This window comes from Epinephelus moara, chromosome 8, assembly GCF_006386435.1.
Source record: "Epinephelus moara isolate mb chromosome 8, YSFRI_EMoa_1.0, whole genome shotgun sequence".
Taxonomy (NCBI): Eukaryota; Metazoa; Chordata; class Actinopteri; order Perciformes; family Serranidae; genus Epinephelus; species Epinephelus moara.
The window spans coordinates 11907219-11921388 of NC_065513.1; the positions used below are offsets into that span (position 1 = coordinate 11907219).

The window sequence follows — 14170 nt, forward strand, 5'->3', positions numbered from 1 at the left end:
TTGCCATTATCAAGCCTTCTTACAGCCATTAGGAAGATGTGACAGTCTGTTGCGGCAGCAGTTTAACAGGATCACAGATAACAGCATGTCTGTCAACTGTCAGCCTGGCAGATGAGTGACAGAGGCAGGAAAAGCTCATTCTTTCCCATCTCTGTGACGCGCAACAATCAGGAGTGTATCTGCAGGTCACACAAAGAAGCTCAGGAATGACAGACGGTTGTGTAGTGGGATGAGGGTTCAGGTGACGAATGGATGACCTATTCAAATCTGTTGAGGAGCCAGTGTGAGTCATTATAGTCCCCAGAGGTGTGGACTCAAGTCACGTGACTTGGACTGAAGTCAGACTCGAGTTGCAAATTTCATGACTATAGACTTGACATGACAAAATCAAAAAAGACTTGCAACTTGACTTAGACACAACAGTGACTCGTGATTTCACTTGGACTTGAGCCTTTTGACTTGAAAATACTTGATACCTTCCCCGAAGCCCAAAGATTAAAAAGTATGTTATTTAAAAAGTGTGCCACAAATCAGTTCACTTCCTGAATCAACTTACAGTAACACTATTCATTCCCAGCAAGTTGACAGATAATTTTTCAGATCCACTTTGTTTGAACCAGTTCCACAGCATTCAGTCAAGTTGTAGGCGAGAACCACGAACTGACATCATCAACATTAGTTAGTGCCAGCTGGATTTTTCTTTTAACCAAAGATAATTTTGTTTGCATGCAAAAACTAACCAAAAAACAAATTTGCAGAATGCAAAACGTGCAGGTCAAAAACTATAAAGATGCAACAACTCCCAACAAAGTTTTTAAACAAATAAATACTAATTCAAAAACATAACATTCATGATTTTTGTAAATTGAATATATTATTGCATTTTTGTTAAAAGAACATTATATTTATTGAGGAGCACTTTATGATTTGTTTCGGATTTGAAACTCAAAGTTTAGGACTTGGGACTTAGCTTAAGATTCTTCATTCTGGGCTTGGGACTTAACTCAAGACTTGTTAGTCTTAACTTGGGACTTGAAAAACAATGACATGGTTCCACCTCTGTTACTGTAATATCTGACCAGCCTCTTAGTAGCAGCGCTGGTCTGCTTCACCATGTACAGTGTATACGTGTCTCTGTAAAGCTCTGTGTACCCTCTTCAAAACATCTATTCTTGAGTTGTACCTTGCTGGGCTCTTGGGCCCAGATAACCTATTTCAGACACTACGTCAATTCACTAGAAAAGGAAGTACACAGAACATTTTTATCAAGCACAGTGAGGTGGTGGTGGTTGGGGTGGTGGTTGGGGTGGTGGTTGTGGTTGGGGGGTGGGGGGTCACTTTGGTGAATGAAATGATTATTTTGTACTCCTTGAAACATCAACCAGACCCACTGTCAGCTCGGTATCTTTCATCCTTGATCATTAAGGCCTCACACTTCATTGCTTTTCAATTTCATTCGGACAAGTGTTGTCTAATGGATATATCCTGTTACATTCAGTGATATCAACAGAGCCTTGGTGTATTTTGTCAAAAAAGAAATGGTCAATGGAGCCTAGATGGCAGCTTGCAGAACTCCACCATTTACAAAGCAAATAAACAAATGAAGAATATCAACCCTGGAGCACCCACCCAAACAAAATAGCACTTCCACAAGGAAGAGGCTACAGGACAGTGTTTACAAAATCCTCATTAAGGAAGTTGTGAGATAACACACGCTCATGTGCATCACACAAAGTTGAAGGCAGGCACGCACGCACACACACTTACACACACACACCAGCAAAGAGACCATAAGCACTGAGCAATGCAGAGCCCACCATATCATAGATAAGGGACAGAAGAAAGGGCTGGAAAGAAGAGAGCAGAACACAGAGAGAGACTGACAGAGGAGAGGGTGCGACAGAGATGACTCTGACGAACAAAGCCTAGACTCGACCACCCTGTCACCGGAACTGCAGCCTTGTGACACAGGACATCAAAAGGTGTGCTTGCGAATAAATGCCGTAAGATCTGCAAGAGAGCTGCAGGAACACACAAGCGTGCAGAGAAGCTCACAGTGGTCAGTACAAGGGTCAACAACGCTACTGTCTGCTGCAAGGGATCCAGAACTTTTTTTGCCTACGGACCACAATTTCAATTAACCTTTGGATTAAGGCATTTACAGATCATAAATATTTTATCTTACTCTTACATCAGCTCATCTATAGACAACCCCAGAGGGCATACAACAGAAATCTGCAGATTGCTTTTCCCATGGCGAGCATTTGGGTCTCTCAACTGGGAACCATCTGCAACTCCAAGACTTTGCTCTTGCTGTTTTCCATCCTGCTACTCCACTGGCCACTCTGTGGACAGAGCAGCCCAATCTCCAATACCCATCAGAGGTATCGCCCCGCTCCTGGGCTGGGAGACGGGCATGGGGGGGTGGTGGATCCATCACTGCTTGAGCAGGACAACAACAACATGAACATGCAGAGCCTGCTGGAGAGCCTAAAGGAACAGTTTCTGCGGACTTTCAACCTGTCTGGCTTGGGTCCTCCTCACCTGGCCCCTGGGAGTGCACGAGAGGAGCCGCCTGAGTACATGATGGAGCTTTACAACCGTTTTGCTAATGACCACACTGCCATGCCCACTGCCAACATCATCCGCAGCTTCAAAAATGAAGGTAAAGATCCCCTGCCCCAAGTGATGATGCTCCTGTTGATCACATAGATTGATGAAAAAACTACTTTTTCATTTAACTATTAGTTTGTTTTTCTCATCACACTCTGGTCTGGAAGGCAAAGAATTGTAAATGGTGAAAGTGGGAACAAAGGTCTTCTTGTATATGTATACTTTTTAGTGGACTGTAGCTTCAAGCATGTATGAACCAAAATTTAGTTGTTTAAATCCAAGCTTTAGTCATGGCCCTGTTTTTTGCTACTCCTCTGTTTGAGGCAATGCTCATATCAAAATGTTGCTTACATGCAATAAAATTAAGATATAACTTCAATATTTCCCAATGAAGGATTAAACTGGTGATGAAATCCTCAGTAGAGTTAGGTCAGAATAGATTTAGGATACATTGCAAAACTCAAGGGAAAACCTCATTATAAAGACTGCAATTATTTCTCTTCCCCAGATTCATCTCCCAGTGTTGTGGGCGTTGGAGGAGTAAGGCGTCACCCACTCCTCTTCAATGTGTCAGTTCCCCATCATGAACGTGTCACAGCAGCCGAGCTTCGCCTCTACACCCTTGTCCAGACTGACCGCCACCTCTATGCTGGTGTCGACCGCAAGGTCACTGTCTACGAACTGGAGTTGCAGGTTGGAGACGACAATGTGACTGATGAGAACACCATGAGAGGTGATGGATTCAGAGGGGGAGAAGAGCAGATAGAGCTAGTGGAGTTGGCTTCACGCCAGGTCTACGGCACAGATAATGGCTGGGAGGCCTTTGACCTCACTGCTGCTGTTCAACGCTGGCGCAGATCTGACCGTGGCACCACGCACCAGTTGGAGGTACACATTGCCAGCATAGCTGATGAAGATAATGTTCAAAGTATGATGAAGGACAACAAAGACAGGAATCCACCTGAAGGGGACATGAAGATTGACACCAGCCCGGAAGAAAAACACAAACCTCTGCTGATTGTTTTTTCTGATGACCAAAGTAGCGATCACCGTGATGACAAACGCGAGCTGAACGAGATGATTGACCATGAAACCTCTAACATGGTTCTCCAGAATGACTTGGGGACGGGCCTGAATGGGCTGTGGGGGGAGCTGGGGAGGGACAGGGATGAAAGAGATGAAGAAGCAGAGCCAGATGAAGAGGACCTCATCCAAATGCGCTCCAATCTGATCTACGACACAGCATCCCGCATTCGGCGCAATGCCAAGGGAAACCACTGCAAGAAACAATCTCTGTACGTAGAGTTCAAGGACATCGGATGGGACAGTTGGATCCTGGCACCCACTGGTTACGATGCCTTTGAGTGCACTGGCATTTGTTCCTTCCCGCTGACGAAGCATGTCACACCCACCAAGCATGCCATTGTCCAGACATTGATCAACATCAACAGTCCTCAGAAGACGGCACGAGCTTGTTGCGTGCCCACCAAGCTGGACCCCATCTCTCTGCTGTACTTGGATGATACAGGCGTGGTCACCTACAAGTACAAGTTTGAAGGCATGGTGGTGGCTGAGTGTGGCTGCAGATAGTCCATGCTTTCAGAGAGTTTAACTCTTCATAAAGTCTTACAACAAGAGAAAAGACAAAGAACTGCAAATAAGCTAACAAGGGAGGTTAGCCAAAGCTGTCTTCAACAAAGGGACAATCGTTGGAATCTCTGTAAGGGTAATTCAGTGAGACTGGAAGTGCACATTAACTATTCATGAAACTATGTGTTCTTCAAATCAATGACTGTGGACTAATATATGTTTTAAACCACAAAACAGAAATAAGTTCTCCATTTAAAGGCATCAAAATCAGTTGCCATCATTCAGACAGTGGAAATGCTGCAGATCTACAGTCAACATGTTGCCAGTATTGACGCCAAATTTTCCAAAAGGACAGACCCCAAAACATCCTACGGCGTGTGCGGCCTGGTGGGAACCAGTGGGCCAGTTGTCCCCCTCCCTCTCCTTCCCTCTGACATCTGTCTTCCTCTCCACTTATCTCTGGCCTCCCCCTCTCAATGCGAACACTAATCAGCACTTCATGTGTTCTGACGCTGTGAAATGACCACCCCCCCTCCAATGAGGCAACCTGACAAGACATGAACTCTCCAGGCCGACCTCTTGCCTCCTGCAGCCTCCTGATACGTAGGCGCTGTGCTGGGGTCCTAGCGGCAGGGTTATCAATCCCAACCTTGTTTCCTACTTCACATGCCTCTTTTCCACTCCCCCAAGCTACAGCGATAGCAAGGTGTGGGGGGCTGAGAAACATGTATGCCACCACTCAGGCTTGGAGAACTGGACACCGTTTTGGGCAACATTTGAGGTGGTGGGATGGGGGAGTGGGACAGGACGCAGGGGGCAGGGGTTGTCCACATTCCTGGGCAATAAACAATCTTAACTGGCTCAACTCACTGACCTAGTAGCATGTGCCCCTAACATATCTCCAACTCAGTTGAGTCATCCATCACTTTTATGGTAAGAATGGCCTTTTTGGACAGTCATTACCTGACGGCCAAACTTGAGAGTGGAAAAGGAGGCACCTTGTCACATTGTCTTTATGGGTACCCAAAGGAAATACAGTCACAGAAATACAGTTTCTTTGTTAAAAAGCCCTTTGATACCTCTGCTGCTTGTGTCAAATAAGAGACTATTTATTGTTTTAATTTATTGAATTTTACAACAGAGTAGATAACTATATATGTACATGTGTAAGTTACTTGGTGTAAAGCTGGTTGTGTATCCATGACAATGCATTCGCAGCACAAAACTAACTATGTTGGGAAGAGAAATGGCAATGATTTCTAAAACAATAAAGAACAATTATTTAACAAATTCTAAATGGAAAGTCTTCTTATCTATAAATTAAAGGAATCCTTCAGCCACACAATAACCATTTGTACATAAATTACATGACAAGTGTTACCCTGAATTTGTGAAGAAAACTTTGTTTTAACAGTGAATGAAGAATTGTGCGCACATGCATTTCTGCTTGTGCATCGTCCATGCCTGAGACTATTTATGTGAAAGTGTTTTAATTGGAAAGGTTTTAGCAAATATGCATGTGTTTGGAAAGTACAGAGCATATAGCTGAGACGTGGATTACACTGCTCAAGTTGTGTGAAAGTCTCTAAACAGATGTTTTGATTGAGTTTTGTCAGCGAAATGTCTCAATTGTTTTGGATTCTTCTTTCGCTGTGAAAGCATGTGAGATAAACAAAGTCCTCCTCATGAATTCAACCTAACGAGGGTTTAGTAAAATATTCACAAATGGTTATTTTGTGGGTGAAGTATTCAGTTAATTGTTGATGCTTAGTGTTTCAGAACATTTTCTCACCATCAAAATTTCTTCAGGATTACCTCATATCAAGACGAGCGTAAATATTCTGAGCTAAAATACCACACTGATGGTGTTTTCACAGTTAACTGTACATGATTTATTTTTACACATTACAATTACCAATCAAAGCATCTTTGGTCTGTCAACTTTCCTTTCTATTATCTTAGGAAGATGCTGCTAGACCAATGATACAATGCATTGCTGACATTCAGATCATTTAGTCCAACAGTATCAGCTCACAGTTCATAGTTCATACTTGACACACAAACAAAGAACCATGGGAAACTGAGTGGAAGGTCTGCTAATGAACAAAATAGATGGCCTGCTGCCCACATTGACAGCTTGCAGATGCAGACAGCTGTGATGAAAAACCTGTTCGTGAAGAGAAAGTGTGAACAATAAACAAAGTTCTGGGCTACAGTATCTCTCTCTGTTCTGTTTTTTTCTGTGAATGTCAAACAAGAGCCAAAGAGTACTGTGCCAAAGCACAATGGAGATGAATGAAAGCTACAGATCAGCTTCATGCTCTGAAATGTGTAGAAATTTCTATTATTTCTTTGTTGTTGAGAATGTGTGTCGCCCTTAAAGGTGAGTTGTCTTTGCTCTGTTTGAGTAATGTCCAACGCTACAGCAGCTGAATTGAGGTCAAGGATAAAAATCAAAGAGTAAAATACATACGTGTAACAAAAATCAGAGATAATATGGATAACAAGGAAAAAAAAGGTTTCTTTTGAGAGGCTTTGCAACATGACCAATGTTACAGGGACAGTCTTCTTCTTACTGCTTTCTATCAGTTTAGATTGTTTTGGTGTGAGTTGCAGAGTGTTGGAGCTATCAGTCGTAGAGATGTCTGCCCTCTAAATATAATGGAACTGGATGATGGGTGTAGTTTGTAGAAAGAATATGGTTCCTACATGAAACTGCTCACAAAAAGGTCTGTGGATTATCTTGAGTAACTGGGTCGTGATTTCTGTAGACAGACACTGCTGTTGAGCAGAGGGCCATCTAGAGCCATTATATTCAGGAGATGGCAGACATTCTTAGGCAAATATTTCCAACACTCCACAAGTTACACTGGAACAATCTAGATTGATATATAGCACTACATGTAAGAGGGAAAATGTGTATTTTTTGATTTTGGGCCAAACTGTCCCTTTAATGTTGTTATTACACTCACTAGTTTAGTAACAACTTCCCAAAATTCAGGTGGGAAGTGGAGTAAATATAAGTAATGCAATTCTAACACCATCAAACACTGTTATAAAATGATGATTACATAATGCTTCTGCTTCTCCCGGGGTTCTGTTTTAACAGAATGGTTATTTATTGTTGTGATTCACCTTACTCTAAAATTCTAATATGCTACAGCATGTGCTTTACAGACGAAGACAAACACATTAAAAAATTCCTCATAAAAAGTCTTTGGCAACAGCCCATTAATGACAAGTGCACTGAGCTGTTTGAGAAAGCAAACAAGTCACTCTCCTGACCTCTCATGAAAGACGAGAGAGGAGGTCGTCTAAAAATGGTTACAGACCAGAGAGCAAGAACCTCAGCCAGTTACTGTGACAACAGGAGGTCTCAGCTATGTAAAGCTCACTAATTGGATATTTACAGAACGGTGGAAGAAATATGAATCTGGCCTTTGTCACTGAATGGCAAACTTTCAGGGAATATGATGAAATGGGAAGTCTTTAGTTTTTGCTCAGATGATAAGAACTGCTGCAGAGTGTTCTGTGCTTTTTCTCTGTCTTGTTTTGACATGGCTCCATCTGTTGAAAGAATTCTAATCTCTCTTCTTGTTGTTATGCTGGAGTTTGTAAGGGATTTGGCCTACGTGATTATCTAGGAGGAGCACACCTAACTACAAGTAAACAAACTCAGCGCTTCCCACTGTACAGACGGCTGAAAGTGCATGAAAATCCTGGAATGCCTCAGTGCCTGACATCATGACGTCGGCTGCAGGACGTGTGTTTAGCTGTGTGTTTAGGTGTGTGTCATCCAAAGCTGCATGACTCGCCCTGACTCTGACGTGGGGTCTGTAATTGTTTCCGTTTTGGGTCACATGTTTATCATTCCATCTCTTGGCACCACCACCACCACCCAGTACTCCTCTCTCATTCTTTCCTCCAGTCTCTTCATTTCCCACGAATAGCAAACTCTGCACAAAAACATTGCTCAATAACTATATGCAAAAGTTCCTCCAAATGCTCAAGCACCTTTTAACAATTTGCATTTGAGTCTGATCTTGCGAAACTTTCAAAGGCCCATTGGATGATTCAGAAATGAAAAACAGATGTTCGGTGTAGTTCATACTGTAGGATGACTATGGACTAGTTTCTCAGAAGAAAGTGTTCATTGCAAGTCAGCACAAAAAGAACAGCACAACTGTCATTCTTCATTAGAAGTAATGACTTTCACTTTCTAGAGACCTTCAAAAAATATATAAAACAGGTCGTGACTGAGAAGGCTGCTGCGTGAGAAAAATCTGATATTTTATTATTACGTGTTAAAATCATGCTGAAAAAGACAAATAGCTGCTAAAGTAAAGTAATGATACCTTAACTCGTTATCTATCCACAAGAATTGCATTTGGCTCCCATTCATGCTAGCCCCCCTATTTCACTGTGATGAAGTATAGGAAGCTTGAGCAATCTGGAGCTCTCTGCTATCCTTTTTTTTCATGGAAGTGCCAAAGATGAGGTAGCTACAAATCATCTGGCATGACTCAGCTGAATTCTGTGGGAATTCTGTGGGAAATAAAACCTGAGCATGTTGTTATTGTTGGATTTTAAAGGAAGGCCCTATTGACAACCATGCCTCTCTTGTGAAACAAATTACAACAGTTACAACTGTAAAAAGTGACTAAAAGGCTTCTCATCACTAAAAACATGTGGTTTCGATTGCTCAGGCAAATCCACATGGAACCGGTTAACAGAGAGAGTAGATAGCTGAGAGGCCCAGGGAACACAAATCACCAACCACAGCAGCAAAGCAGAAACCTGAACCTGAGGCCAACAACAAAACAACAAAGCCATGTCTTGTTGCTTTCATATGTTTTCTCATGTTTAAATGCCCAAATACAACAGTGAATACAATAAACTTTTTACAATATACTCACCAAGTATACACGGCACAAATTGTACAACACATCTGGCTCAAAGAGGAATGTTCATCTTAAATATTTACAATACTCTTACATTGTAGACTGTTACACTGAAATATTTAGGATTTGCACAAGTGGCAACTCCAGGGCTGAAAAATGAAGACAATGCTGAAGTGCCAAAAACTGCAGTTCCTTCAATGGCCACTTGAGGCTGGCTTCAAGAGCGAGTCAATCCCCATAGACTCCCATGTGAAAATGCCCAACTTTGCAGCAGAAATAAACATGTTTACAGCCTGGTACAAAAATGGTTTCAGTCGCTATAGCTAATTTAGCCATTTATGACAACTGTAGGGGGGTGGATTTTTATACCACTTACCTGTTTATATTTTATTAAAGCCCAAAGTTATGCATGTTCAAGGGAAGAGCTGCTTTGAGTATTTTGTTTTGTTTGTCTTGTTATTTTTTTGGACCAGCCTGTAAACATGTTTATTTTTTGCTGTAAAGTTGGGGATTTTAATATGGGGGTCTTTGGGGCCAGCCTCAAGTGGCCATTCTAGAAACTGCAGTTTTTGGCACTTCCACATTGGCTCCATTTTCAGGCCCGGAGGTATTGCTGCTCGCTGTAAGTGGGGATAAAGATCCACCTGCCAGGGCCTTAAGCTCAAGTATTAACACATTATATATCTATATCTTTTTATATTTTCTGTACACAAATTTGTTGTTTTATGCTTCATCTGATGAACTAAGTCTTCGCTAGGTGTCATCACTTCCAGGTTAGCTGTTTTCCCATTTCCACTCTTTGTGCTAAGCTAACTGGTTGTTGGTTTTAGCTTCCATTAAAGTGTACCGACTTGAGGGTGGCATCAAACTTCCCTTTCCTTTTAACCAGTTTGTAGAGAAGCCTGGAATGTGTGAATATCTGCAGACATCTGCTCAGATTTGTAGTGTTTCCTCCATCTATGATCAGCACTCACCAAAACAAGTCGGTCATGTATTATCTGCTTCACGCCTACAAAATGAAAGCATATGAATCCATTTAGAATCACTCTCATGCCACGAAGGCAAATCAAATGCACATTGGTTCAGGAGTTTGTCCATTGTTTCATTGTCTTGATTTATTATGTCATCCCTGCTCTCTCCTCATCTCGTGCTGCATTCACTTGATGCAGAGCAGCTGTAGATATGAGCGTTACAAAGGCCATTGTTGGCTTTCACATCTTTATGGTGGCATGTGAACACAATGTTTGTTCATCAGTGAATTCACAGATAATTGACAAAGAAACATAACATATGTTGTCTTGTTTACAGAATTTTACAGATTTCAATCATTTTTATCACAAAAGGCATATTTTGGTCACAAGTCTCACTTTGTCTTGACACTGTAGGATGCCTGACTGAAATGACAGTGGATGGTTTGCTGTAAACTGAGGGATCAATTATCCCTCATAAAGAATGAAAGGCTGATCAGGACCAAACAAAATGTGCAGAAAATATCCTTCACTTGACAGCTTTGCTGGAATTTAATAAATCCTCAGTTTGCTTTGTGCAACAGTTTTGTCACTCTGGACGTAAAAACTGTGCTGATGCGCGGTATGTGCCAAAGAGGAGGTCCCAGTGGGTGAAGTAGGGGGCATAGTTGACATTGTGGAGAGAGTGGTGGGCTTGGTGGCAGGGAGCTCCTCCCAGACAGGGCAGCAGTCTGTGTAGAGCCCAGGGCAGGTCATATCCACAGTGGTCCTCTACCGCCAGCCAGCTGTTGATGAGGTGGAAGAAGGCTTCGCTCAGAGGATGGCAGCCCACCACCCAGGCGCTGCTCAGAGCCAGCAGCAGCAGAGATAACAGCTCCAGTGAGCTGCTGTCCTGAGCTGCCAGTGCGAAGGGTACGTGGTGCTGGTGGTGCAGCTGGTGGGTGCTGCGGTAGAGCCAGGGAACCCTGATGAGGAGCAGACAAACAGCTGTATTTGCTTACAATCTTACTGTCATAGATAATTACTACAATATTCCCGGAATGGCGTGTCAGTCTGTCTGTGGTTGTCTACTCAATATAAAGTTACTTCTACTACTTCTACTGGTATTACAACAGCACAGCTACTACCACTACCACCAGTACTGCAACTATTGCTAATAATGCTGTGTCTTAATGAAAGGCAGCTGTTAAACATCTGTGTTACCAATTGGGGGGTTGAATTTGAAGGCTGTGATTATTTCCCATGCACAAAAAAAGCTAAAGAAAGAGCCACATTAGTTGCATTGTGGGAAATGTAGGATTTATTTTTTTTGTAGCTGGACTAAACGTCAGGATAGGTTGGGCTTTGCTGCTTCGATGCTGATCATTCTTTTTTTTCATCTGGCACTCTTAAGTCCCCAAACTTCAAATCTGAATCCCTTGAGTACGACTTTGAAACATCTAATGACTGGCTCTTGACTTATCAGCAGTAAGTTAGAAGCATGACAGTATTACTTGAACATGTAGCATGTTGTCTGCCATTCTAATCACCAATCAAAACCAAGAGGAACAGATAAACCCAGTCGCCAATATAAATGTTTGCACTGTTCATTCCTGCAAACCACTGATATACTAAATGTGTATGTTATTGTGTAGCTGATACATTGAAACTTTACATTTCAACAACACTGTGGTAAACTTGTGATTAGGTTATGGTGGCACAAAGTTGGCAGAAAACACAGTGATCTCTGTAAAAACAATTGCTCTTTGTCCAACTATCTCTGCACAAAACGCAACAATGACATCATAGCAGTATAAAACATATCAATGATTCGCTTAAACACATCCTGTTTCGTTGTTTGTTGGTTTCGAACATGGCCTGCAGCTTAACAGGTGTCTCCCCTAGGTGACACACCATCCACCACAAGTCAGCTCATATAATAAATAACTTTAGAAACACTGACATGATACAAATGTACAAATGTTATGTATCCATGGTTTGCAGAAACGTACAATGCTAACATTTTCTTTTGCCAGCTGGGACAGACATACTTATTTTTGGACCACACAATTCATCACATTAACTCATCTGTTCTCAACAAGCTTTATATGGAAATGGAAACAAATTATTTAGATTATGGAAAAGTAGTGGTGGAAGATTCTTTAGTTATTTAAAAGTAGCAACATCACAGTAAAACAACTCCATACTACCAAAGGTCTGTATTCAAAACTTAATTTAAGTGAAGGAATGTGAGTGTTATCAGCTAAAATCTGTATTTTAATGTTTAGCTGGTGAAACTGACATTTTGTGTAGCCTACTGTGTGGTTTCGCCTACTGTTTGAAAATGAAATGTATTTGTGTTGGCTCTTCATAGGTTTATAAAATGTTAGTATGTGAAAGAACTATCAACGAGCAATGGTGTTCACCAGTCCTGTTTAACATCTATATGGAGGACCTTTCTGTCCAGTTACATAATTGTGGCACAGGATGCATGGTAGGAGATACTCTCATCAATCACTTAATGTATGCTGATGATCTTGTTATCTTTTGTCCATATAGTGCTGGTCTCCAGCACCTGCTGAGGATATGTTCACAGTATGATACTGAATTTGACATTAAGTATAATGCAAAGAAAAGCAATGTGATGATTGTCCGTAGTAGGGAACGATGAATCCTTCCTGATTTTTTTCTGTCAGACTCTACCCTCACAGAGTGTGATGAGGTGAAATATCTCAGTCATTACATGACAAATGATCTCTCTGATGACAAGGATATTCATAGACAATGTCGAAAAATGTATGCTCAAGCAAACATGCTGTTGCGCAAATTCAGCATGTGCTCAGTGGATATAAAGATTTCTCTGTTTAAAGCATTCTGTACTTCTCTTTATACTGCCCACCTGTGTTGTCTGTACAAGAAAAGCAGCATGCAGAGACTCACTGTGGCTTACAATGACTGTATGAGGTTGCTGCTTAAGGCTCCGAGAAGCTGCAGGGCAAGTCATATGTTTGCTAGTGTTGGGGTCCCTACCTGTGCTGCAGTGATACAGAATCTGATGTATAGATTCATATGTAGAGTATCTAACTCATTAAATTCACTGTCGATCATGCCTGTACACTTGCGTGTGACTCTTTTTTTTTTCTTTCTGTACATCACTGTTGTGTTTTATTGTGTAGGCTATTGTTGTTGTCTCTCTTTTTTTTCAATTGGGTATGTTGTTTGTCTTACTCTTATGGTGCTATGGACCTCTTCTTGAGATGCGTCTTTAATAAAGTATGAATTGAATTGAATTGAATTGAATTGAATATCACCAGCTGGGTGAAAAAGTACATTTTGTGCAGAAAATTAAAGTGCAAATACCACTGAATTGTGGGCCTACTTAAGTGCAGTTCTTGAGTAAATATACTTACTAAATTTGAACCACAAATGACCTTCTCTATTCTTGACAGGATAGAAAAGCCTTTAACCCTATGGGCCCGAACGACGCATTGTGTGTCCAAATTCACACCTGTTCTTCTGTATTGATTTTCTCCGCGACCGTGCGTCATAGCGAGAAACCACGCATATCACGTGAAACAGCGAAATTTTAGCTTTCCGACAAGACCAAGCACTTGCCGATGTTTTCATAGCGAAAAAAAAAGATAAAGTTACACTAAAATGATGAATAACAGAGCTTTCATACAGCTTTGCACACACATTACTCTTGGATGGATTGCTCGCGAATGCAGGCTCGCACAGAAATGCTACGCATATCACATGAAAGCGCAGGAGCAGAGCTTTCCAGTGATACCACACACATCATTGTACTGTCATCCCATCACGCTATAAATCCAGATTCATTGTCTACAAAATAAAAACCTGACGAATTTCTTCAAAACCCATTATACATATCTTGTTATCAGTCACTTCATATAGTGAGGAATATTGTATCTTACCACGTCTTAGGCTTGCGTGTGTTTCTCCCTGTCTATCCACATTTGTAGTCCGGCTTTCAAGATGCAAATATCTCCATATTGTCCAGTTGACACTCCATCAAACTTTGTATGACAAGACCAGCCACTTCACCTTTGCGCACCCAGACAACTGCAGCCTAATTATGCATGCATGACAGGGCCGTAG

The 14170-nt window shown here is 41.7% G+C and overlaps 2 protein-coding genes across 2 annotated transcripts in view; one reads left to right on the forward strand and one right to left on the reverse strand.

Moving 5' to 3' along the window:
- The first annotated feature begins 1830 nt into the window (after window positions 1-1830).
- On the forward strand, window positions 1831-6660 carry bmp10 (bone morphogenetic protein 10). Its single transcript, XM_050051570.1, has 2 exons — window positions 1831-2665; window positions 3122-6660. Exons 1-2 carry the CDS (start codon window positions 2254-2256, stop codon window positions 4201-4203), a joined length of 1494 nt encoding a protein of 497 aa, XP_049907527.1. The 5' UTR covers window positions 1831-2253; the 3' UTR covers window positions 4204-6660.
- A 2302-nt stretch (window positions 6661-8962) lies between these two features.
- Window positions 8963-14170, reverse strand: part of ch25hl3 (cholesterol 25-hydroxylase like 3) — a 6422-nt gene continuing 1214 nt past the window's right edge. The window contains exon 2 of the mRNA XM_050051573.1: window positions 8963-11037. Within this exon, the coding sequence (XP_049907530.1) occupies window positions 10662-11037 (376 nt within the window). The 3' untranslated portion in view covers window positions 8963-10661. The remainder of the gene's footprint in view (window positions 11038-14170) is intronic.